Below are 27,648 nucleotides of genomic sequence, written 5' to 3'. Positions count from 1 at the left end.
CTTTTTTAAAGGAATTTTCTTTATCGTAACCTTTTAGTCACTGGCAAGTTTCAATCAGGTCTTTAAATGTTTCGTGTCTTAATAATTTGACAAACATATTATTATTGTAAAAATGGGAAAGAAGACAATGGAAACAAAACAAATAGTTGAAAATCGTAGACCCGTTGCTGGAAGGGGGAAGATGAGAGAGGTTTGAGCGACAATGGTTCCTTTTATAGCGTTTGTTGTTAAGAAATTCCTTTACCGTTTGCAAAAATATAACATATAAAATCATCGTGCTTTGAATTCATGTTTCACAATTTCAAGAGTAATATAATATTTTCTGTGTAGGCAATGCATTAGCCTAATGTAGGTCATAAATAAAAAAAATTAACAGTCATATGTGTTTTCAGAACTTTTTTATTTTTGGAAACTAATTGCTTGTCTATTAAACTATTGAACACTCAATATATTCTCTCAAAGAAATATTAAGCCTGTGTTTGTTATTTTAACCTCCATTTTAAACTTAAAATAATTTAGAAACTAAAATAAATCTCGGAGATAAAACTCATGAAAAAAAAACATAATTTTTTCCCGTTTAGTTGATGTGCTGTGCTTTCAAGTCCTTAATAATTTTGATATCTTCTTCTTAATTTTAACCTTCACATAAAAAACAGGTTGGCAAATGGCTACGGCGCAAAAAAAGCAACACAAGTAAGAAGCAAATTTAAAAAATCAAGTACAAGAATTTATTGAATTTTTATATACTTTAAGTACAATAGACAGAAAGGAATTTTAAATTATAAATATAAAACATTCACTTTCTTCGTTGTGAAAATGTTTAAAAATAAGAAAAAAGCAACGGATGCTCATATTCACTCTAAACAATGTTTGAAAAATGTTACTAGGCGTAACGCATATAATGACCCATCTGCAAAGTGTCACAAGTACATGTGTACTGACTCACTTTAAACTACACGTATAAGCGTTTTTAAGCATCTGTCAAACTATTTTTTACAAATAATCAAAGCATGTACATATTCATAGAATAAGTATTTACACCGTGTTCTTTTAATAAGAAATGTTTTTGCTAGTCTCAAGGTGTTCCTTTTCTGTGACCCCACTTACTGTAGCACTATACGGTTGAACATCTTCGAGGGTACTGATTGTCACACCGGCACATTTGCTATTCGGTTTAACAACACCTCTCTTTGGGTGACTTTCAGGTCCAAAATGGCCTCTGTCCGTGACCGCTCTCACTGTAACAACGTACGTCTGATCATACTGTAGGTTCCTGATTGTCACCCTTGCCTCTACTGAAGACGAGACATTCAAAGCTGTGGATAACAGAGAATAAAACTGCATGGATCATATGTGAAACATTTATTCTTCAGTGTTAAAAACAAAATAAGTTAAAAATCATTATGACAGAAACCATAATCATAAGCATGTCTTCTTTCAAGACAATTGATATTTGTCGAAATTTAAAAACATTATCATAAAAAATATATTGATGTCATTCACAAGTTTAAAAATCTATAGGAAAATGTGTCCAAACGAACAAATAAAATAATAATTTTTGCCGAAGGTTATTCAAAAATATTTTCAACATATTTTAACTATCACATATAAGGCTTCATGATAGGTCTAAGTCTGCCATAACTTCTTAAATAATATGATAATGTAAAAAATAGAAATAGGAGAGATTGTGCGCTTTCTGATCCTGAAAAAAATGACGATGACAACAGAAGTGACCTGCCGTCTATCTGTGAACATGTTAGTCAACGCACGACGTCGTCAACCCAATATGTTTAGTATTTTTGTGTGAAAATCCCTGAATCTCATTGATTTTGGAATAACGATTTACATCACAAATGATCGTAACTCTTCATAGATTAAGGGTAATGTAAAAGAAAGTCCAGTGCTTCCCGAAACAAAAATACAGGAAAGAAACAAAAATACAGGAAAGAAACAACAAAAATACAGGAAAGAAACAAAAATACAGGAAAGCATGGTCTATGAGTAACGGGTGTCCAAAAATTAATATGAAAAAGGCAAAGCCTCAAAGCGAGCTCGATGTACTTTTTACGTGAAATAGTATGAATAATCCCAATAATCGCTCATTTTTATTTCAAATGCAGTAACGAGTGCGTGTGACGTCACACGTACTGTGTTAAGGATTTAGCTCAATACAGGATTGGAGCAGTACCTCTAGACGCTTGCAGAAATCATGATCACAAAATAGACAAATATCGTTTTTTTCGCCGAATTTTACATTTTTCCTGGATTATCGTACTTGATTTCGGTGTGAAAAGATGAATTAGACCTGTTAAAGTTCATTCCGTTGGGTAAAAAGACAAGATTTTAGCATTTTATCATTCAAGCGCCTTGTCCGGTATATACCGGAATACGGTATTTAGTGTGGTGCTCCAATCCTTTTTGGCTTGCCATTTCATTTGGAAAACCTGTTCCGGTTAGGTGGTTTTCTGCTTACATTTATAAGTGCATGTTTGAACGGGAAACCAGCTGAAATCGTGCCAATCGCAACTTTTCGGCCTTTTCCGTCACTCTTCGGATTAATGATAATAGCCGATGTACTTCCGATTGCAATCGTGACAATTCGGGCGATTCCGTCATACTGCGGAATCAGACGAAGTAATATTACGGAAATCTAAGCTTTTTTAGTTACTTCGGTAATCCCAGTTTGTTTATATAAATAGGATTCGTATTTTTACTTGATTTATTGATTTAAACCGTAATAAATTATAAACGAAATTGTTCCGTTTCAATTCTTTTTCAAGACGCAAAAGTTAGTTTCTTTTATAATTGTTTTGTGTCTGTATTAGTTTTACACAATAGAGGATGTTGACTGTAGTAGTATTCCGTCTTCAAAGGGTGGTCCAAATCACACAGTGCATGATCGAGTTATATTTAGATCTACTGAACTTGGTGAGGTAATCTAAAAATAGCCCATGCATATCATTAACCTTACCACGTGATGATTTATGGGAACATGCTTATTAATTAAATGAAATGTGCACACTTGTTTCCTTTCAGTATGATAGATCTTCACGTTAGTATTTTTACAATTGATTATTTTCTTTATTAGTTTTATACAATAGAGAATAGATTTCAAATCGTTTTGACAAAAATATTCGTTTTTACAAAAATAAAAACAAATAAATATGTTGGGATGAAGGCACAACTGTGCAAGCCTTTCCTTTTAAAAGGAAACTTTATTTTAGTCACAGCCCTGTGTTAAATCAAACTCCTCACACTGATTACCTCCCTTGGCAGAATTGTACTGATAAGGGGAGATCACTGCGTAGGAGATTGGTGTTAAATATGGCTCCGCCCCTGTCGTGAAAAGAATAACGAGCTTTGAAATTGTTGATAAAACTTTGTTTATTTTATTTCACTCTATAATTTTTCAAGCGAAATAAAGATTATTTAAAGTGAAATAAATGTTAAACTTAAAACGTTTGCGACATTAAAATAGCGTACTTGATTTGTTTGTTTTGCACGTGCTGTTTGGCGCTACATTGTGACGTCACGTAAACAATACTTTAAACGTCTGTACAGCGTTAACGACTGAATAAAAGATATTGGTGTTCGGATTCATTTTCTTAGTTAGACCATTTTCTTTCATTCTAGATAGTTTTCACAACAAAATTCGACAAAAAAATTGTTTTTATTTATCAGATTTTAAACAAAATGGCGCCTTCGATTTTCATTTTTTATACACAGCTTCCGTTATTCTGGTTCCCTGTCCAATAAACGTGCGCGGGTGACCAGTCTACACATCCGTTTTCAGTCAGAATTCCTCAGTTTTTATCGTTATCTTTAAATTTGAAAGGTTGCGATGTGTCCAATTCGGTACTTTGGACGAAAGTTTTCAAAACCATCACTTAGCAGGTACTCGCGTTACCGTAAAGCTCGCTTTGCGAGCAGGCCCTTCGGGCCAGCTCGTCGAGCTCGCTGTCAACATACATAAAAACATTAATTGATTATTGGAAGAAAGACTTTAAGCAAATGGTTGCAAAATCACAAACACTTACATTTCTCATTGCCGTTATTTAGTTGTGTGTATCGCACGTTGTACATATCTATGTACGGCTCGTCCGATTTACACATTAGTTTATCCCACGTGACCACAAGCGTATTGTCTTCAGAACCTAACGACACAACTACATTCTTCGGTTCCCTCTTCGGGTCTGTAAATATATATAGATGTCTGTAAATATATATAGATATTTGATAATGGCGTCATTGGTATGTTTAAATATTGCATTCGGTTTAAGCCGGTGCTAAAGGGCGCGGAGGGTAGCTTGCACTTCCAAGTACTATCCACGAACAGGCTCAATCACATTCAAACCGCACCTGCACCGTTTTGGACGTTCTTTAGGGATTCCGTTTTTCTCTCTATGTTAGTAAGCCCCGTGAAAAAGGTGATCATCGTCTCAATCATTTTATACTCTTTCGTCACATGCATTAATATCTGACTGCATTTATATAAGAAAACTACAATGCAAATATTTAAAGGTTAAAGTTCTTAAATTACAATATGGATTCAATGAGGCATCATCACTATTTTTTGATAATACCTCTTTGTAGAAATTAATTGCAAAACCTTACATTTTCCAGTACCGTCCATCACAGGCTCAATCAAGCAGAGCCTTTACGTATTAAATTTTTCCCTTTTGGGCATTCTTTAGGGACTCTGTTTTTCTCTATTTTGTATACATTCTTTTTATTATTCTGTAAAATGAAAATTTCTATAAGTTAATAATTCCTTATTTTTAAATTTCTTGAACATCTCTGTTTTCTCGACTTGACTTAAAATTCATTTCAATTTATCTTACCGGCGTGCCGTAGGTACACACAGTCTTGCCACTCTATACCACCGCCGCCTGTCTCTGTTAAAGCACTTACACCATACAAAAAGTCCCGTGGAAAGTATTCACCTTTTATCCGTATAATGCCTTCTGTTGTGTCCATAGGGAAATATTTCCAATCGACTCCATTTCTTGTCTGATATAAAGAAATTAAAAAAAAAACACTGATTCGACATAATCATTTACTAGCATTGGGAAAATATGTTTTGTCACACAAAAATAAATTTTAAAAATAATCTGCAAATGGGCCAAGCATCATCAACAGCTCAACGTACCTGTGATAGTGGACAATTAAATGGAATAGATATTATTTGCAGGAATTGAAAGGGTCAATGCAAATGGCAGATATCAAACTGAATATTTCAAAGGAAGGTGAAAGATGGTTATACTTATATCTAAGGAATGTGATTTTACTAATTATTGTACAACACCATTAACTGGATAGTTTATGTCCAGAAATATGTGTTAAGAGAAAATAAATAAGGTTCAGCGATATATTTTTCCTGATTACCGCACAATTCCCGTTTCTGTTTCTACACCAGAATACCATATAACCGGTTGCATTTTCTGTTTGTGTCCAACTCATGTACACATCTGTGTCTTGTCCAGCTTCAACTTTAACCTCTAGTGGAGGAACTTCTTAAAATTAGAAACATCATTGTGATCATCATTATTTTCCCGGGTTGCCATGTGCAAAACCAAAACATTCAAATTATTCACAAATTTTCGTCTCATTGTCTGTTATACATGTAACCTTATTCTGGCATCATTTTTCGAATAAAGAAATGAACGATTATATAACAATACCAAGAAAGGTGATTTTTTGTTGTTGTTTTTTTTTTTGTTGGGGGGGGGGGGTCTGGCCATTGTGCTGACTATTGCTAAACATACTGTGTAAACATACGTGTTATCATTTTATCACACAAATTAGTTAAATAAGCGGAACTATTGTCCAAATAAGTTTAAACTTTTTCATAAAAGCTTTTTTTTAACAAATTAACTGTTGTTTTATCCGCAAGAACAGAAACGTACATACCAAGTGCCACTGGGGGTATGAACAATGAAGAATTCTTTTCAGATGTCCCATTAACATTTCTAGCCTTGAACATGATGTTATAGCTTGTGTTACATTGTAGGTCAGACAGACAGACGTATGTCAACTTCTCTGTGAACTCCTCATCAAATTGCTCACCGGTGTCAGTATTCGTGACTAATAAAACAATACCATTCATCGGACCATTCTCATTTTCTTCTTCAATTGGCTGAAAATGTCATTATATATTTATTCCTCTAATTTTTAATACTGTCTAATTGTTAACGAGTCAGATAAGATTCTCTTTTTTTATTCAATTTTGCTATGTCTGGTAGCATTTTTATTATTTCAAATGTAAGCAATTACATTAATATATTGGGTATTTTCTTCTTTTATTACACATCCTTACTGAAATATCTATATAAATTTTACAATAAAGATATTAAATTTCATTTTCCTTTACATTTCAGCTTACCCGAGAAATAACCTGACCTGTTTTATGTCCTGCAACTGGCTAAGGGACAAAAGGTACACTAACTTATTTTTATATATGTGTCTTCATTTTAGCTTTCATACTAATTAATATAAATTTAAAGAAAACATTATACCAACAGAACATTAATATGTTTAATACCTTCAGTGGTATACATATACGTCTTTTAGACTTCAAATGTTTACACTCCATGGCATTGAAGCTGTAACCCCCTTCTGCAACAGCTGGACTGGCACTAGGTACTTAAATTATGAATATATATTTTACATTGATTATTTTAGATTAAAATGTTAAGCAGTAAATAGCAAAATATGAAACATAATGTATTACCTTTTTGACTCGTTTTATAAATATACATGTATGTTCTGTAGTTATAACCACCCCCTACCTCTTTTGTATGAGCATATTAAGACCCTTCCCCCGCCCTGCACCAACCCTTCCCCATAACAGTGCGACATAACAACCGACTGGTTTATAAATCATGCTACACTGTTTTAGCTTAAACAATATTTCATTTTCAAACTTGTCATTTACATACTAAATAAACATAAAAATAAATTGTACGGACAGGATGGCTTTTCAAAAAAAAACTTTCTTTATGATACTACACTGTGTACTAGTCAAAATGATTCAATTATATCAATATTTAAGCCGGTGTAAGGGGGTGTGGGTGTTAGGGGGCGTGGACGGTAACTTTCAGGTAACTTTCCATTACCGTCCATGAACATACTCAATCAAACCGAGTCTGCAGCATTTTCAATTTTGTCGTGTTTGACTTCCTATAGGAATTTAATTTCTCTCTATATTCACTGCAAAGGTGGAGTGTGAAGTTTGTGCGCTAAAATTAACTAACCTAACCAACAAGTCACTGTGTATACTTTTTGAAACATTTCTAGAGCATTACATGTTTAATATGTGCAAATTAGGCAAAAATAGATTATTTTTTCCTTTTAGTTTTATATTTCAAAGTTAATCCGGTCTTTAAATTTCTTATTGTATGTACATATAATAAACATTAAAAACGAATTAATTATGATAAATTTACTGACTATCAGAATACGTTGTTGCCTCCGTGGTTCTAGAGTCACTAAAATAACCTGCTTCGTCTCCAGTCGGTTGTATGCTGACAGAAAAGGTATATGTTGTATAAGGATGTAGATTACAAACTGTCCGTCTGTGTGTCCCTTTTTCTGACCAGTATGTTGTGTTAAACGTTATTTCCTGTCCAATAAAACGTAAAGATACTGACATCGTCATCGGATTGAACCATTCATCAATTTATGGCAAATTCAAAATATGTAGGCATATTATGCCTCAGAAATTAATAAATTTTACTTCTTTTGAAAGAGGAAACATTAATTTAAATTGTTTAAATTTGCCAGGAAAATAACAAACTGTAAACAAAGTGATATTTTGACTTCCATAAAAAATACTAACTATACTTATAGCAGGCACGGATGTGATAAAACCAAGCCTACGAATTTTCAATTTTGTCGTTTTATGTAATTTATTTAAGGTCAGGAAACAACAAAGAAAACAAAACAGAAATAAATACATTTGGTTCATCCCATTTGTTCGAAATTATCAGTTTGTGTTGTTTTGGATATTGCATCTGAGAGTTGTTTGTATGGTATTTTACAATAACACAAGTACTGTTGATGGTTGTAGATGTTAACTTCGCCACGGGGTCGGGTTTTACTATTAGGAGAAAATAAAAGTATGTGATAAAAAGTCATATGAAACCTCTGTAAAATATTCATTATATTATAATTCAGGTAATGAAAATGGATGATTTTAACCTTAAACCTTTGCAATACCTAATCACATTTTCTTTCAATATATTCATAATTTGAGTTTTTACGTATGAACTATATTCTCGGAATTAGAAAAACAATACTATAAAACCATTATTTATAGACTCTCTATATCGAATTAAAGCATACTAACCTATTTTAGTGGTATCTATTGTAAAAGTTGAAGAATAACTGATGCCACATGATTGTTTGAGTGTTATCTTTGTATCTATTATTTTCATTGAAAAGTCTCCAGTACGAGTGCTCTTCCAGCGGCAAAAACCGTGTTTAATATTCAGGTCTGGACAGTTGATCCATGAGGCAGATAACATAGGAATTCTCCTTATTATAATACAAAAATACAAATTGGTAAAACCGATGTTTAAGGGAAATATCACTTGTGTGAACTTAATATAATTAAAATCTGTTATTTGCGTGCACGGTCTCGGATAGTGTAAGTACGTTTGAATGCTCTTCAAGTGAAATGTACATTTGTATATTAGTTTTGGGTAAGAAGGATAATTTGAATCAAATAAAGGTATCAAATATTACTCGTTGCTATCAAATGGAAGGTTGTCATGTCGTTTATTATAACTGGTGTTTGAAGAAAAGTCTGTGACAGAGGAATTTAGTATTTAATATCAAATACCCAGATATTGGTGAACAATTATTGTTTTCCTGGGGTATAGATTTCCTTTGAGATTTTTAGGGGTTTTTTTAATTTTATTTAATTATACTTTTATTTGCCTTTTGCTTCTGGTGAAACACCAGGACCCAAAACAGGAGTTAACAAATGAAAATCGTTGACATAAGGGAATCAAAGAGAAAAGACTTCAATCAGCATAAGGTTGCTTCCCAGTCTAATCTAATCTAATGTATTGATTGTAAATGTCATGTATGTAAAAAAAATATGTTTTTATGTGACGAATAAAATATGTTTTAAACAAAGGTAAAACAAAGGTGAAAAACTCTCAATCGCGAGCAGTTACATATAATTAGTACAATTTGAGCCGTGCCACGACAAAACCATCATTATGGGTTTGCGACCAGCATGGATCCAGACCAGCCTGCGCATCCGCGCAGTCTGATCAGGATCCATACTGTTCTCTTACAAACTATAACAAGTAAAGAAATCGATAGCGTAGGATCCTAATCAGACTGCGCGGATGCGCAGGCTGGTCTGGATCCATGCTGGTCGCAAACCCATTATGTTGGTTTTGTCGTGACGCGGCTCATTTAAACTTCAAAACAGTGTAATCACTACCGATCGGCTCTTCATTTGAATAAATATATTTTCAATAAAAAATATAAATAGAAAAAAGTAATATAGAAATAGACAATGAAATAATATTTTTGTACAAAGAATTCTTCGTCTCGTTGGTTATATGTTATATTCTGAACTTACCATTGAAATGTAACATTAAATGTACCGAGCTTATAAGCAGTGCCATAGTCCCAAGAACATTTCATCGAATCATAATAATTATCTACAATACAATCAAGTTGTTCCACTTTGCTTGGCATGGCTACAAAATATTAAACTTATTATTAATAAATATTTGTACAAATAAATGTAAAGTAGCTTTTTCATTTCTATAAGTTTAGGTTGAAATGATATTTCTACTGATGATAACAATTTAAAGTGCAATTCTGAAGTGCTAAGTATTCACATTTCGCTTAAGAAAATTATGACATTTTTAAGTATGTATGCTTAAGAATAGATAATTTCTAGAATGAAACTAATGACAGTAATAATGAGGTTGCTGCACCAAAGTCAACCGTGACTTTTTAACAATGTAAAATGTTAATGAAAACATGAATGAAAATCATAATGAAGGCGATGTTGATGATGAGACTGATGGATATACTGTTGCTGTTGTTGATGATGTTGATGATGATAATGATGATGATGATATGATGGCGACAACGATGATGATGATGAAACTGATGGAGATGTTGTTGCTGTTATTGTTATGATTATGATGATGATGTTGATGATGATGCTGATGCTGATGATAATGATGATGATTATGATGATGATGATGATGGCGGCGACGATGATGATGAAACTGATGGAGATGTTGTTGCTGATGATGACGTTGTCGATGATGATGATAAGTCAAGAGTCAATTAATTCATTAAATAAATAGAGAAAACAACATATTCCTTACGGTATATCTGTACAGTGGATGTATGACCAATTTGTCTTGCTTCATCCGTATCATTCGGTGACTCCCCGTTGATACATTGTACAAATGTTTTTGTTGTCAGATTGTTTAGAGTTAATTCTGACCTTGATTCATCTATGACCTTGACCTCGTCCTGCCCAACACGGATAAATTTGCGTTTAGTCTCCTTATTCTTTATAGCAAACCCTATGTTGTGTTTTGGATTCGGCTGGTTGAAAAGCGTGCATGTGAATGTGACGCTCTGTGTGGTACATATTTCAGGGTCTACAGGAGTGAGGTCACCATTGAATGAACGAGCTAGAAAATATATAATAGTTTAGTTTGTTCCCTGCCGTTATTGAAATCTACTTAACTTTTGAGACATGTAGGGTGGACATGACCTGTTTTTGATACTTGAATGATCGCATCGTATAAAAATCGTGCATTGGTTAATCACTCCTTGTATTAAACGTGATTGGCTCATTTTTTAATAAGTCATTTCTAATAAAACATAAAAAAAATAGCAAATAAGAAATACACAAACATTCTTCTAAGATAAAAGTATTAATTATCGACTACTTAGAAACTCGAAGTTAAATATAAGTACAATTGTAAGATTTTTTTTATTACATAGAATTTTGAGACAGACCGTGGTCAAGACAAGTGATAAGACGCTTGCTTATGATAAAAAAGCTACATGTTTCGAATCCAAATACATGTTTTATTTTTACGGGTATGAACATGTTTGTTCTCAAGTAAAAAGCCAGGTATGAATAAGACAAAAGTATGCATTTGTTTAAATAAATAGAAAAAAGTAAAGGATTGATATTTTATGTAAATTAGAAAGTCAAGCCAAATACCAAATTCAAACTATTGTAGAAATCAGTTTAGAAGGTATTTTTCTAACTTCAACTTTCAACTTGTTTACAGTTATATTTCTTTAACGATGTTTTCAATTTTAGTCTTATTAGATGTTTTTTTTTATAAATAAGGGTCTATGGATTCAAAATGATGGTTAGGTCTATATATCAATTCTCTCATAAAAACATAAATCATTTAGGATTTGCCTTTCAAAAGTTTTAGTAGTGGAACTACTTATTCGTCTTACTTCATTCAAAATCTATATTTGATTTCAAAGCTTAAAATGAATATATCTTCATGCATCGTAACGTATGATGTGAATATTTGGTACATATAATTGTCCTAATTACATTATGCTAGGAAGTATGTTCTTATTCAAGATGAAGATCATTGGAGGGCAAAAACATTAAGAACGGCATACTTACGAACCATGAAGAAACCCTCACAGGAAACAACAAAACTTGTCAACTGGACCAATGTATTTAAAAGAAATCTGTTCATTTTTCTCACAGAATACCTTCAGAAAGGAATTTAACAATCAAAATGAACTTTTCTCTAAAATATACTGAAAAGAAGAAGATTTAACATTAAAATGAGATACAGGTCTCCATATCGAACGATCTAAATATATTTTGTAAACAGAACATAGCATGATATTGTTATACTGCAAGATATCACAAAATCCAAAATATTAAAACAATGAAGCATGTTAAAGTTACAGCTTACGTTGCAAAACAAGATATCTTAAAATATGGCTTTCACAAAGTTTATTTCCTGTAAGTGCTGCAAACATGATATTGTATAAGCAGATATTGTTATACTTTCTTATATTGTAAAGATAATATTGCAAATCCTGCAATTCAAAAATATGATATTTTCATACTGGTATATAGGAAAATTTTGTTTTGTCAATAATTATATATAAAACAAGAAGTCGCAAAAACATAATATTGTGTGATATTGTAAAGCTGATAGTTTAAACATAGAACAACCTGATGTTACGAAACAGGTTAATGCCAAATATAATAATGTAATATCTACAGTTACAGGACAAGTTCTTGTCAAATTTAAAACAGCAAAAAACCGAATTTGAAATAAAATACATGTACATAAAAACAACCTGACATGATAAAATCTGACATTTCCAAAATCTGACATGATGTTATGGTTAACACTTAAAACTGATATTGTTGGGAAACAATCTAACTATTCAAAACTATTATACAAATGATAATGATATTAATTATTTAAAACTGGATAGTTTTATCTTTATTTTATAACATATAATTTATAATAGGACCTGATAAAGAACGATATATTATATTTAAATGCTTGCGTATCATATAAAACCCCGAAATGAGTTTAGAATGAAAATGCTCGGGCACCAACCGTTCCTCGGGACTCTGCAGACGTTATAATACGGGAAAAACGTGCGTTAACCCTATACTATAACGCTCAATATCTCATCATTGAAATTGTTAAACTTAGTGTTAAAGAACCTGGTATTGTAAAATGTCCTGTTAATGAATAAGATGTTGTATAAACTGCGATTTTAAAATGTCCTATTGTTGAATGAGATGTTGAAGAACCCGGTATTGTAAAGTGTCCTATTGTTGAATTTGTTGAATCAGAGTTGAAGAATCCGGTATTGTAAAAGTTGATACTGTTGATTTTCAACGTAAAATTTAAGAAGAAAAGATTTTACAATTTGTTCATGCATTTTTAGTTTCTTTACCAGATGTCTGGAAATTTTTATCAAGTTTGTTCATATTTCTTTATTTCATCTTAACTTCTTTCCAAGACATTTTGTTTTCTAATTATTGCTCTGTTTCATTCATATTTTACATTGAAAAACATCCCATTGTCGGTTTTATCTCCAAATTCCAAGACTTTTTATTCATAAGAATACTTAATGAAACACTTGATATACAAATACAAACAAAAGTTGTGTGAGAAACAATTTTAATTAAAGGAATTTTTTAATTGTAATTATTAATTACAGGGAAAAATAACTTTAAATGCAGCTCATTTCAAGTGTAGTTCAAACACTTATTTGTTTGAGTAGTATTTTCCAAATATAAACATGCAAAGATCCGATGATAAATATATATATATGTTTGAACTTTTTTCTATTCTCTTAATGACAAATTTGATTTAAATTGTATGACCTTTTTAACTCAATGTTTAAGATGATTATTAAATTATTAATTCAAAGAAAATAAGAAAATGAAGTTTAATGAGCTTTTAAGCATAACGCAATGTTCACTCATTTTTTATGAAGTTTTAAACATTTACCGGAATGTATTTCAAACTAATACTACTTATATACAAAATAACTAGTGTTTATTATGACAAAAAAAACGTAATCTCACTTGTTAAGCTTTAGCTCTGTAGTTTTACAGGTATGCCCATCACTGTTTCACTACATGACTTTGTGTTCCCAGGATCATGATTTATTTATATTTAACTTTGAAGACCACCTTCTTATGTACAAATGATAAGTGCCAAAGCTCTTGACCTTGAAGGTTATGACAGTTGAAGGTTATGACAGGAAATTTTAATGTGTTCTCATTTTAGACCTCGTAAAAGTAGTGACCTAAGAGGCAGGGTTCAACTTTTGCGGAGGTAACGAGAAAACAAAATCATGAGGAACATAAAGTTTATCTTGAAGGATATTGTGGCATTATTGTAAGATTGTAAAAAGAATGATAAATAGAAGCACCACATTGTCTAAATGAAAGAAGGCGGTTAAAAAACGCCACACAATAAATAAATAATTCGTTAGACAATGACCGGTTAATCAATGTGGTAACTGCATACTAAAATGCCTTACGTCAAGCTTTGATCAATTTTCAAATCATTTTTTTTATCTAACTACTCAAATATGTCAAACTTTTACGCTTACAAAAAATTGCAAAAAGAAAAAGAAAGCAAAAAATAAACAAAATAAACAAAAGAAAAACAACAAAGAAAAACAAACACTTGACACAATTATCTGGATGTACACTGAAAACTGTTTTGGTTATGGAATATTATTTCCGCTTAAAGTTCAGAACGATAAGAACTTTTCAAGATGTTTTCCACCAAGATGCCTGTTTCAGTTCATCTACAATCCTTGATTTTTGTTTATCAGTTATGAATCAACTGAAACAGGCAGCCCATAGAAAGCAACTAGAAGAGTGTCCTGTGTTCTTGACTCATAATATCATAATCAAATTAGCTTTCGTTTTAAGATAAGATTTCCTTATCGCACATCCAGATATTTGTGTCAGGGTCATGAGTTTAATTTTTTTCCTTATCCTTTTGGAGACATTGAAAGCAGTTGAGGTCTGGACCGAAATATACGTATTGCAACAACTATCAGTGTTAAAAGTGGCTTATACTAAAACTTTGAAAATATTTTTGTTTTATTTCTTCTGTTGCCTTACTACTATGTACATACATTTGTACATGGTAGTAAGTTAAAAAAAACATTCACATTTTTTTCATTTAAAGAATATGATCATCATCGTCCATCATACAGCAGCCAGCTATCAAATTAAAAGTCTCACGATGTTCCAAAGTTCAAAAAGTTACCAGTTCATGATAATGTTGAATTCTGACTAAGCCGGTGCTAGGGGGCGTGGACGGAAGCTTGCAAACTACCATGATCAGGCTCAATCAAACAGCCTGCAACGTTTCAATTTTGCCTCGTTGGGCTTTCTTTAGGGATTCTGTTTTTCTCTATTTTGATAATAAAGTATATAAATAATGACCCTGGGAGTAATAATGAGCCTGTAGAACAGTTATATAAACCAAATATCATCTAAATGAAGGCCATTGTGCAATTTGTATGAGACTAAAGAGAAACAAGTTTAAAAATGTATATTTTGTCAGGAAAAATTTAAATTTGCCTGAAAATGTATAGCCATTGTGTAATGTTTATGCTCAAAAGTTATGTGCATCTTCAATAAAATTCCTTTTCTTTTTTACTTGAACTCTTTAAAATCTGTCAATACACATTTTGTTTAATACACCCACATATGCTCAATAATTATATTATATGTCAATTATCTGTTGTTACCTAATATGTAACCTTGACTAAATAAAGAAATATTATATTGTATTGTATTGTATTGTATTACGAGACACATATTACTAAATCAGCTGTTTTAACCGCTTTTTTTCTTTTTTGGAATTGCTTATTTCATAAAACAAATCCTTTCATCAATTTGTTAGCATTAGCATTGTTTGTAAAATTTCCTTACTTCTGCATATTAAGCGTTAACTATAAGTATAAGAGAACCGTTTGGAAATTGGAGAGAAAACCAGAAAATAGAAAATAATAAGTCAATATATCATTATGTGATTAGAAAAGAAAATGTCTTGGAAGAATTGAGGAGGTAAAAAGGAAAAATGGACAATTTAGATCGTAGTTACTAAAACATCATTGCTTCTTGTTCAGAACAAAAATAGTTTACAATAAAATTCCAAAATGAGATTAAAATATCAGCGCACATAAAATACCGTCGAATCTTAACATATTTCTCATCATAAAAATTATGGACATTCCGAAAAGATCATGTCTATCTATTGAATGTCAGCAGAATCAATTGGGTTTTAAGGTCATATGGCGGAGAGAGACATCAGGTTCCTGTCCATGCATTGTTTCCGGCACGAACGGGTACCTGAGTAAAACCACGTACATTCCATAAGCTAGCTGGATAGCTTCAACAATTGAAAATCTAAAGTTCCTGCTGGGATTCGAACCCGGAGCGGCGAGAGTCAAGTGGTTTTATGTGACGACCTTAACCATTCTGCCACCACGGACGCCCCACACCAACATATATCGTAGTTTACAATACAAGAATACCGTCTAAACAAGGTTTAATGGATGGGAACATTAACACAATGTTCGTAAATATAGATCAACAATTAACTAACTCATGATATTTGATAGAAATAAAATCGGCTGTTTAAATCTATTGTTGATTTTTTTTCTTTTAATCCTTGTTTTTTTTTCCTTGAAGTTTATAAAAATGAAAATGTCCTGTTTGATATTGTTTCTCATTAAACCCTTGTTTTCAGGATTTCCTTACTTAATGTATACTAATCGTTACTTATTAGCATTCATTTAAGTAGAAAAAACTTCAAAATTGGAAAAAAGTCGGAAAAATAAACGAAAAATATATCAATGAATGACAAAGATAATACAAGAGTACCGCTTGTGGTGTTAAAGCTCGTCTTAATAGGCAAAATTTGACCAAAACAATATTACAAGGGGGTATAACTCCAAAAATAATTATTTCCGAATAATATCCCCTGTGTTACTACTGCACCTTGTAATTATAAACAAGTGTTCCAAAACTTCATGTTGATACAATTCATAGAAATCAGTCTACTTAATAGTCAATGTTGACACAATTTCAAAGTTAAAAAGGGATATGACTACTATAATATTGCTTTCAAAATTATGCCCCTTATCTTACAACTACATTTTATGATGATTATTAATTACGCCAAGTTTCATGCTGATACCTTTCGAATTGTTTGAGAAATGGGTTGAATTAAGATTTTGAACAATGATAACGACGATGACGACGCAAAAATATTTCTGTCCTAGTTTACATTTTAATTCTTTGCTTTTCTAAAAAGATAACAAAAATAAAGAAAAACATCTTAATTTTCCAATTAAAGACCGTCTTCCTTAACTAACCTTAATAGTTGCCGTTCAATAATTAAAAAAAATGATTACCTTTGAAATGTCACTCTGAAAGTCTTGATGCTCATTCGGACGGCGAACACTCTGTTCTGGTTAAGTGTATTCTAAGCTTGCGTTTATCAACCACTTTAAAAATTAAGTACATTTTTAACTTATTAAATTCCTTAATAATTTCGTACATAAATGAAAAGTATTCGAATCTGTTTATTCATTTAGTCATTTAAGTGAATTTTTTACGTAAATGTTACAAAATATTTATTAACACTACAAAAATATTTATTAACACTATCATTGTACAATTGCATAGCTATTTTGTTTGTTTGGTTTTCTTTTCCTTTTTTGTGTTTTTTGTTGTTGTTGTTGTTTTATTATTGTTACAAGTATAAATTGGTTCCGTTGATGTGAATCTTTTCTAACATTTGAAAAAAACATTTGAAAACTTTGTATATGTATTACATACTAGTAACTCGTACATGCTTTGTACATGGTTTCACGTATATTAAAGTACTTTATTATATTGATAGGAAATCATGTATTCAAAGCAGATCGTATACGTGGACTAGAATTCTAGAAGTTGCAGGTTCGATCCACCACTAAACCACTTACAATACCTGATGGGTTTCTGCATGGGACTTTATATACCAATATTCTATGTATTGGTGCAGAAAGTTGGAGGTTTGAAATAAATATTCTGGTGCATGAACTGCAACCAGAAAGTTGGAAGTTTGAAATAAATATTCTGAAAAAAAGCAAGATATTGTCGCAAAAATTTTGACCATATGTTCCGGGGAATTAAGAGCTCCATATTTTTTATATGCCCGAAAGAATTTCGGGCATATTATGTTATACCCCCTGGCGTCCGTCTGTCCGTCCGTCCGTCCGTCCGTTAGCAATTTGGTTTCCGGAGCATGGCCCACAGTATTCAAACTTCATAGGATGATTGCCCAAATTGGGTAGAAAACCCTTATTGATTTTGGGGTCACAAAGTCAAAGGTCAAGGTCACTATTAGCTAAATACTGAAAATGGTTTCCGGAGCATAACTAAAGTTCCATTTGACCCACAGTATTCAAACTTCATAGGATGATTGTCCATATTGGGTAGAAGACCCTTATTGATTTTGGGGTCACAAGGTCAAAGGTCAAGGTCACTATTAGCTTAATACTGAAAATGGTTTCCGGAGCATAACTTAAGTTTCATTTGACCCACAGTATTCAAACTTAATAGGATGATTGTCCATATTGGGTAGAAGACCCCTATTGATTTTGGGGTCACAAGGTCAAAGGTCAAGGTCACTATTAGCTTAATACTGAAAATGGTTTCCGGAGCATAACTTAAGTTCCATTTGGCCCATAGTATTCAAACTTCATAGGATGATTGTCCATATTGGGTAGAAGACCCCTATTGATTTTGGGGTCACAAGGTCAAAGATCAAGGTTACTATCACCTTTAAACTGGAAACAGTTTTCGCTCAATAACTCAAGTATTAATTAACCTACAGCTGTAAAATTTTATAGGATTAACAGCTTTATACCCCTGCCGTCTTTTCGTCCATCCGTTGTAGCATTTTTACTAACAAGATAACAACTTGATGGTGGTGCTTTGAAAACAGCAACTGAATATATACATGAATGTTCTTCAGCTATAAAGGAGGATTGCTTTTTGAAGGAGGTAATACTGTATTTAATTCCCATGTCTTACAAATGCTTCATCCTTACTAAAAGAAAAAGTACTTTCGGGCATATAATGCTCCGCCTAGTTTTATATTGTCAATATTTTCACTAAAACTATATTTCTTGTTGTTTCAAAGTATGGTGCCTTGTTTTTTATATGACAGACAAAGTTTCTCAAAAGAATGTATTTTTCGGTTTTTCTACAATATTCAATATCTTTAATTGTATCACTTTTGAAAAGAATTAAAACAGCAGATATTTTCTGTGTCCTTGCCAGTAATCCTTGCTCTTTGTGGTCTTCTTATGATTGTATTTCTATGGAAACTTCAAGTTATCTTTAACTTAACGGACGTTCTAACAGGAGAGTAATAATGTGGCTACTCTATTGTTCTCTCTATTGTTCTTTTTAGCCACACAAAAGAAAATAGCCACACAAAAGCATTACGGAATAAAATGACATCAAAGAGAAAGAACAGTTACCTATTGTCCCTCTAGCCACATAATTACTGTCCTGTGAGTCCATTCTTTTCATATTCCTATCATTTCTTCATTGGCTGTTTGCCAAAATACACTACAATTTTGAACCAATACCTTTAATCTTTAGAAGGAACACCTTTTAACAGCTATTCTTTAATATGCATAGCATATCAACCACACAATTAATTTTGAATAAGACGAATTAAACATATTTTGCAATTCCTCATGTATCTGTAGATTCAGTAATGATCGAAGCTTAAGTGTGAGCTATAAGGAACGCTATCGTCCGACGTCAAATGTACTGATGATTCCGTTCGTCTATTTTCCTTCCAACAGCATATCTTCTTATACCGTTAGATCAAAGTTCATGAAACTTTACAGGGATATTTCTTGCATGATACCCTATCAAAATTGTTAAAATCTTTCCGTTCCCTGTCGTATTTTTGTACTATTTCAACAAAAAAGGAAACTACTTAAAATCCTCTTTTGACGAACAGAATGCTCTAACGCTTAGATTTTTAGCATACGACCTTTTTTTTGGACCCTCATTTACGATTAGGCCATGTATGATAGAATGAAAGCAGAGACAACATTTACTTGTCTAGTAGGATTTACCTTGGCTTATGTAAGAAAATTTCGTGTATGAAATCATAAGACAGCTGAAAGCTAAAATATTTAGCCAAGTTAAACTGCAATGGTAAACGCTAACACCTCTTGCACTTCAGTTGATTTTAACCTCATGAATGGCGATGATCAAGTTACTTCCGATGTAGCACTTTCGTGGCATTCATGACAAACGACATGTGGACCATTAAATAAGAAAAATACTGGAAGCAAAACAAGAAATGGTTGAAGACTAAATAAAATGAAAGTTGGAGAGGGAAAGAGAAGTTAAAAAACCTGCGTATCACATCACAGAAAGCTGCCTTATGACAAAATTAAAAAAAGAGTGGACAGTGTATCCTAAGGTTGATGATACAATGTTCATGAAGGAATATTACAACCAACCGTAGAAAAAACATATGATCTACAAGTAAGTACATTTGTATTTTCCATTTTGTTATGTGGTAAAATTAAAATGAATAAGTTGTCATCCTATATTTTGAACTATTAATTTATAATAATACGTGATTGTGAAAATATTCGCGTACTGACTTGTTGACACGTACCAACTTGACCTCCTTGTGTTATTTCAATGATAAACAATACCATTAAAAAGAAAAACTTAAATGTACTTTAGATATACAAACTTTCATTTGAAACTAATCATGACACAGAGACTATGAAAATGCGACTTAATGCTTCCGAGGGATCATACATTCTCCAGATATTCCAACGCACATCAGCTTGAAAGTAGAGCAGAAATGACTACGGTTTTTGTCACAACAGGAAAATAAATGAAAGAAAAAAACACACACACAACGTACATCCCTCAGGCCCCAAGCGCTAGTAAAAGCAACATTCAACTTTCAGCAATCATAGTCCTTAAAGGACAGAAATAATACAATATGTCTACAGCAATACACAGCCACCTAGGACCTGCAGGAAGTCAAATTCCTTGCATTTTGGATAAAATTTGATTTTTTTAAACATACATCCCATTTACAACCATTTATTTTTTCTACAACATTTTTTTAGGAAGGGAGACAAAAGGCCTGTAAGAAATATCCACAATTCCACACTATTTCTTTTGCAAGTAATATTCGACCTTGCATTTGATAGTTCGATTCAAGATTTTGTACCAACAAATCTTGAGTGTAGTTTTAGTCACGTAGCCGCTTTTGCGCGCTTGTTGACCTGATAAGAACTTCTTCTATTGAAAAAACATGCATAATTTCCTTAAGCATTTATTGATAGTTCAGTGAAAGTTTAATTGTACTATAAAGAGAAACATATTTTCATTTGTTTCCGTTGAGACTTAAAGGCGGACACAAATGGATATAGAAAAAATGTTCAAAAATTATGAATACTGTAAACTGAATATAGAGAGGACTGGATTAGAATTTGTCAGTACAGAAAAGACCATAAAAACGCAAGTAAAAGCAGCCTTCAATTAAAAAAATTAAGTATTGCAATCAATAATACGATTGAAAAAAGTAATAAAACAACCCTGTCGTCATGGTGGTGGTATTGGTAGTTTTCACTCCGGATCACGGCAGTAATCCACCTTGAATTTACCAGAGCACAGTTCAGCCACTGCACCTGTCGTACATTAGACCATAAGGGGTTGCAATACCACTTGACCTTAACGTCATTTCCGGCATCATTTCCAAGACTAATATTGCTTGATTAGAAAAAAGAAAATAACCGTAAGTATTTCATTTCTGTACCATTTTTTTAATATGCACCAGTGAATGGGGAAAAATATAAGCTTACCAGAGAAAATTGGATCTCCTTTAGTATATGAGCCGCTTTTATATATAACCTTGGTAGTTGTTTGCATTAGAGCGGATTTCGGTTGCAAGCTATTTGGATTTTTTATCCATTGTCACCATGATTAAAAAGTCAAGTTTATATCAACCTGGAGTACGGAAGACAAATCCTACTTGAATATGTTTATAATATTATTATTAATGGCGTAAATCTTAACTTTTTCTTCAATTGTCAATTCTGGCACCAATTCCAAGCCGAATAATTCGGACTACAGTTTAAAGCAGATTTCAGAATTGGTTACAAATGCAAAGCAACATAACTTCCGTTCTCTTTCTATAATTATATTAACTATGAAAAAACATTTGTATTTATTATACGATGTACATGTATATTAAAAACCGCAAGTACAAATGATTTTACTCGCTGCGCTATAAATGATTATGAAAGTCGTACATTTGCTGTCTGTATTTGTAAAGAAAATTATTTTTAGTATGTTTCCTGTAATGATTGTGAAAAATACTATAAGTTCAAAGCATACAGGTGGATTTGAAAGAGAGAAAAAAATCCTATAATGTAAAGCAATGAAATGTTCAGACTCGTTGATGAGCACATAGACGCTCATTTGTATGCTATGAAGGTAGCCTCACGAGTTAAAAGCAAAGTTATATTGCTATCTTGTAAGAGTCAAAACGTATGCAACATACAGCTAAACGTAGAATGTGTGAGTATGATAATTCAGCTTTAAACAGTGACTGTTTTGTTGTTTTCATTTTAGCCTTTCACAGTATTAGTCATATAGGCGGGTACTCTGTAACCATCGAGATTACCAGATAGACTCCTTCTCGCGCAACTACAAGCATTATTCCGTGGATCGAACTATTCGCCAATGAGGTAAATGGATTAGAAGTCATCGACTCTAACCCCTCGAACACAGTGACACTCATTGACGAAGATTATTGTTTACATCCATTTTTCATACCCGAGGTAACCCTCTTTCGTGAACTGGATAGGACTTCGTTCCCTTCAGAACACTAAACACTCTTTATTTTGTTATTTCATTTATTTCTGTTGATAATTAAACTGCATATCTGACAAATTTAGCTTCATCAGTCACCAATGAGAGGCAGATAACAAAATAATTTTACCTCGTATTTTATGGTTTGCAAATATTTTCTGTCACACTATCAATTGTATAAAAACGATCGGGATTATTTTTTATCGATGTGGCCATTGCATGGCTGTAAGTGCATGTATTTTTGCGCCATGACCTGGAGAGGTCCTTGACAGGAATGTTTTTGTTGCATTTTAAGATTTAAAAAAGGAACACATATTAAAATTAAAACATGATAAACATAATACCAAACAAGTCAAGTATCCAGACAGTCATTTGACAAATGTTTGATAAAAATTGTATATAATCTTCAAATGTAAGCGAAATTTTACATAATGATATGTTTGCTATCAATTGTTCAAGCAAATGTGGAAAATGGGCGCATCAGTGCAAAAAGGACCATAATCCTAGTTCTTATCGGTGTTGCTATTACCGATATTAATGAATATCGTCTTAAATAATTATCGATACGGCTTTTTAAATTGATTTGACTGTGATTGGCGGCTATTGTTTTGGTTTTTGGTAGTTTGCCTTCCGAACTACGGAAATAATATTTAATATTAACCTGACTTCTTATGCAAGAAAACGAAACATGTGTAGCTTGAAACTAAAGCCCGATCTAATACAAACAACGTCTAAGGTTATACAATTAAGTGTTTGATACAACGGCTCATATACTGATTGAGATCCAATATTCTGTGACAAGCTTATATTTTTCCCCAAAGAAATTGGTACAGAAATAAAATACTTAAGGCTCATAGAGCAATGTTTGTCTTGGAAATGATGCCAAAAAAGACGTCAAGGTCACGTGGTATTGCTGTACTGTTTGATAGCTGGTACACAAACACCTTGCACTTGTTGTAAGCAACATTTTTTGCAAGCAGGGCAAGTATCGCTTAGTTTTTTACACGCCCTAGCTAATGCTTTATATTTCCTCACTTTTTCTTAAAAAGTTAAAATTTTGGAGAAAGAACTCACGAAAAATTACATGAAATTCAACATTATTTATTTCTTTTAGAAACCATTCAATGCTTCCAATATTTTACTTTGCATGAAATTTGCATGTTCTCGTGTTCTTTTTATTCTAGGCTTTGACCAAGAATTCAGTTTTGTATCACCTTTATTCTTATAACACGGCAGCTGTAATACCCTTGGAATTTTATTTTCAGAATCTTCTTCGCGGTGATTATACAGGTGATAGTCACCAGTAAATGGTTTTGGTACCGCGTTGAAATACTTGGGGTTTTCGGTTGTTAACATAGAATTTGGACTTTCAACGTCATTTTCAACACCATTTGATTTCAGAACTGTGTCCTCCATATCTAAATTATTAAATCCAGATACATGACCAGAATTTATGTATTTATTTCCAGTTTTGAACTCATTTGGCATTGTCCAAGAGTGAACAAACGCAGCGATAATGTCCGTAACAAGTTTCTGATGCGGGACATTCCGTACTATGTCATCATTTAAATCCCCATTGACAATATCATGAATGGATCTCAGGAACGCGCGTCTTGTGTTCCTCTCACCAAGCATTGATACTAAATTAGTCTCTTTAGTTGTATCATCATTTATTTTAATAGTTTCTTTCTTATGTTGCGTTGTTTTCTTTGTATTGTCGTTATTATGTATTGTATTTAATCTGTTACTATAGTTTCGCTTATTTCTATTAATGGACGTCAAGAAATCTCCAAAATTGTGTTTAGAATTTTGCAGCACTCTGAAAAAGAAATTTAAAATTTCATAATTTTTCATCTGTTTTTATCAAATTGAACGGATTTATGTAAATTAATTTAGCTAATATATTTTTACAAAGAAGTACAATCCTTAAAGCGAAATGGTAAAATACTCGTAGTTTTTTAATACTATTAATCAATAATTACCTTTTAGACAGAGGATGTTGTCTTTTCTTCACATTTAAACAACATGTTGGTGCACCAACTTCATATGCCAGAGATGTCCTATGAGAAAAGGAAACATAAAAAATATCAAAATGGTTAAAGATATGATTGTAAGGGTACACAATAAGTAGTTAAATAATGTTTAAAGTTATAATCATAAAAAAACTTATGATAATCAACAATAAAAAGTTAATTTGACAGTCGTCTTTCTGTCTTTCTTAAAAAATATTTTTGTTCTTCTTTTTCTTCATTTTTTACTTCAATTTATCTATATCTTATTTTATTTGTTTTTATTTGTTTGTTTTTTATTTGTTTTTTATTGTTTGTTTTTGTATGGAGGGATTCAAACCATTAGGAAGTTCTATTTATTCATCAGCTTGTAATATTTTTTCACACACTGAACAGTTTTATTTAATTAATTTGAAAATAATATTTGAATGCAAATAAATAACCTTGTTAACAGTGTAGTAAAAATGGATCTTTAAAAATATTGGTTTATCATCATAATCAATATCATCATCATGTGGTCATCATCATCATCATTATTATTATTATTAATAATTTCTCAGTAGATTTTTGTTTTACTAACCAGCAAAGTTCTTCGAATTTTTGACCAGCGAATTGAAGTGGTATACAGTCACACCTTAGAAACGCCTCCATGCACGGGTAAGACCCAAGGCACGAGATACCTTTATATTTCCCTTCACACACTCTTTCCTGCCACGTGGTGTTAATACCGGAAACAAGACAGAGCAGCAACATAGTAACTTGCTCACTAAACTTCATAGTGACGTCACAAAAACACTCTATAATAAATATAAACAATACATTTTAACATTTTTACTATTTTATTTAATGGTTTTATTTCATTTAACTAAAAAGCATAAACATCAGATAATAATGTTCCAATCCTGCTTCCCTTCTTAATAGTAAAAAAATATAAACGTATTTGTTTCATTAGGGGCAAAAGTACAAGGGGCTACTTATATGATATTTATTTATAAAAAAAAAACCCGCATATTTCATATCTTTATTATTCTTTTACTTTAGCGTAATTTCCACAATTCCAAATACTTTAACTTGATTGATTCTTTTAGTTACTTAATTAATTTAGGAATGAATCAGTGTTTTTTTTGTTGTTTTTTTAAACAAAAATGCAGTTTTTTAACAGCACAAAAACACAAACAAACAACAACAACAACAAAATACTAGTTAAGTTTTTTTTATCGTTATGTCAATATCTATATTTGTTAGTTATAAAAAAGTTACCCTTACCTCAGCTTTTAGGTAGTTCTGTTTAATTTTGCGTGAAGTTTTATATCTTCCAAACATCATGCATCTCTTTTTATTTGTAAATGTGTTTATTCCGTAAAGTTTTCATAGCCAACATTGGATGCAAATGTGTCATTTCCAACGCAGCAATAGAGTCAGTTTTGAGGCTCGGTCAATTAGAATTGGGTGATTAACCGCGGCATATGGGCTAACCAATGAGTTAATGTTTCTAATTAATTTGTGACATTTACTTTTTTCATGAAGGTCAGTATGGGATAAAGGTACACTGTGTTATGTTGAATTACATATACAGAATTTCTTTAAACACACATTATTGAAAGCTAAATTCATGTCATTTTTAAAATACCATGACGTGAAAAAAATCAATGGTCAGCCTCTGTATCTTTTTCGAATTCTTTAAAGGACAAAGCTTGTATATCACGAATTCTTAATAAGCCCTTGTATATGACGAATTCTTTATAAGCCAAAGTGATTGTATATGACGAATTCTTTATAAGCCAAAGTCATTGTGTATGACGAATTCTTTATAAGCCAAAAGCATTGTATATGATAAAGTTGATCTTGTTATTGTATATACATTTACAAGTTTACTACAACCACTTGAAATAATTTACAAAGAAGTGATGACAAAAAATTTCAAGTTAAAAACATGTTTATTTTTGATGGTAGGAAATTATTTACAAGACATTAATATACTCGTATAATTCATTTTTTAGATAATGTATCATAGTTTCCAGTTTCCCAGAAAAATACAACAACGATGAAGTGAAGTCCGGGTTATCTTTAACAGCTGCCTTACGGAACTTCCCGAGCAAAGTTTTTGCCTGCTATTTTAATAAGTTTAGACATGATTACACGCATGTGGATCCGCTTTGATATGAAATTAATCAAAAAGGTAATTTTGCCAGTTGAGGGACTTTGGTATGATTTTTTACAAACTAAAAAACAAATATTCTACAATAACAGAACTGTAGCTTGCTTTTTTCTGGTTCTTCAGGATCATTGATTTTTTGCCTGTTGAAAATTGAATACCGCTCAAGCCGGTGCTAGGATCGAGACGTGAGGGAAATCGCACTTTTTCATTATCCCTCATGTACAGACTCGGTCAACTCGAATCTGCAATTTTCATGTAAATTTGCTGTTTTTAATGCTTCCGAGGGGGTTACTTTTTTCAGATATTTATATTCCTTTGATTTGTAAATTTGAAATTTTAATTTTCTCTGTTAGGGATACAGTTTCCTGGACTGGCTAGAATATTTGAAGGTGTCCCTTTAATAATATGACGAAATGGGAGAATCATTCAGAATAATAGACGGGGGTCTATTTCGAAAGATGATTGAGTGCTATCTAAATGGACCACGTGGGAGTTATTGCGACATCATGAATGCTTTATTTGTAATCATTGCAACGGAAACGCTCATCGAATTAGCATTACCAAAACAGAAAAGGGGAAGGGAGAGGCGCGAAGTAATTATAGATATTGCAACCCCACGGGTGTCCTATAAGTCACTTGTATTGCTATTTATTGGTGCATTTTCATAATTCTAATTACATCTCGTATTATCATAGTATCCATTAGCTAAAGCTAATTACTTAACACCCCATATTTTTACTTGAATTAATATTTTTACTTGTATATAAGCGACGGACATGGTGGTAGGGAACAAAGAGACATATCGGATCAATTCATAATCATTTGAACATTTTATCGAAAATACGCAATTTACTGTTTATGTTTTGGACACCCCGCAGTAATTTATTTCAATGAAGTTTAATGAATGCTTGTTTAGCACCATCCCGCCGGCAAATCTCAAACGTTCCATTATCTCTTACGTTTATAACGGTTTATAACATTAACACTTCTACAGCCATTGCAATGCCAGTCAAAATACCATT

The 27,648-nt window shown here is 32.1% G+C and overlaps 2 protein-coding genes across 4 annotated transcripts; both read right to left on the bottom strand.

Moving 5' to 3' along the window:
- Window positions 1-383: 383 nt before the first annotated feature.
- LOC132728833 (uncharacterized) lies at window positions 384-17,067 on the bottom strand. Of its 3 annotated transcripts, none has more exons than XM_060714511.1 (13): window positions 16,957-17,067; window positions 11,648-11,787; window positions 10,365-10,679; window positions 9,599-9,719; window positions 8,348-8,535; window positions 7,956-8,098; window positions 7,450-7,621; window positions 6,542-6,642; window positions 5,911-6,136; window positions 5,386-5,513; window positions 4,842-5,010; window positions 4,038-4,193; window positions 384-1,316 (listed from the first exon to the last, which is right to left on the bottom strand). In XM_060714511.1, exons 2-13 carry the CDS (start codon window positions 11,721-11,723, stop codon window positions 1,051-1,053), a joined length of 2,061 nt encoding a protein of 686 aa, XP_060570494.1. In that variant the 5' UTR covers window positions 11,724-11,787; window positions 16,957-17,067; the 3' UTR covers window positions 384-1,050. The 3 variants fall into 3 exon arrangements, with proteins under 3 accessions (XP_060570494.1, XP_060570493.1, XP_060570492.1); XM_060714510.1 differs by having other exon boundaries at window positions 5,386-5,510; window positions 11,648-11,739; window positions 16,957-17,016; XM_060714509.1 differs by having other exon boundaries at window positions 11,648-11,739; window positions 16,957-17,015.
- A 6,417-nt stretch (window positions 17,068-23,484) lies between these two features.
- LOC132728839 (uncharacterized) lies at window positions 23,485-25,942 on the bottom strand. Its single transcript, XM_060714521.1, has 4 exons — window positions 25,735-25,942; window positions 25,049-25,265; window positions 24,442-24,519; window positions 23,485-24,278 (listed from the first exon to the last, which is right to left on the bottom strand). Exons 2-4 carry the CDS (start codon window positions 25,243-25,245, stop codon window positions 23,570-23,572), a joined length of 984 nt encoding a protein of 327 aa, XP_060570504.1. The 5' UTR covers window positions 25,246-25,265; window positions 25,735-25,942; the 3' UTR covers window positions 23,485-23,569.
- Window positions 25,943-27,648: the final 1,706 nt, after the last annotated feature.

The sequence above is a fragment of the Ruditapes philippinarum genome, unplaced genomic scaffold, assembly GCF_026571515.1.
Source record: "Ruditapes philippinarum isolate M1 unplaced genomic scaffold, ASM2657151v2 ctg898_1_1_1_1, whole genome shotgun sequence".
Taxonomy (NCBI): Eukaryota; Metazoa; Mollusca; class Bivalvia; order Venerida; family Veneridae; genus Ruditapes; species Ruditapes philippinarum.
This window is presented reverse-complemented; position numbering and strand designations above follow the sequence as displayed.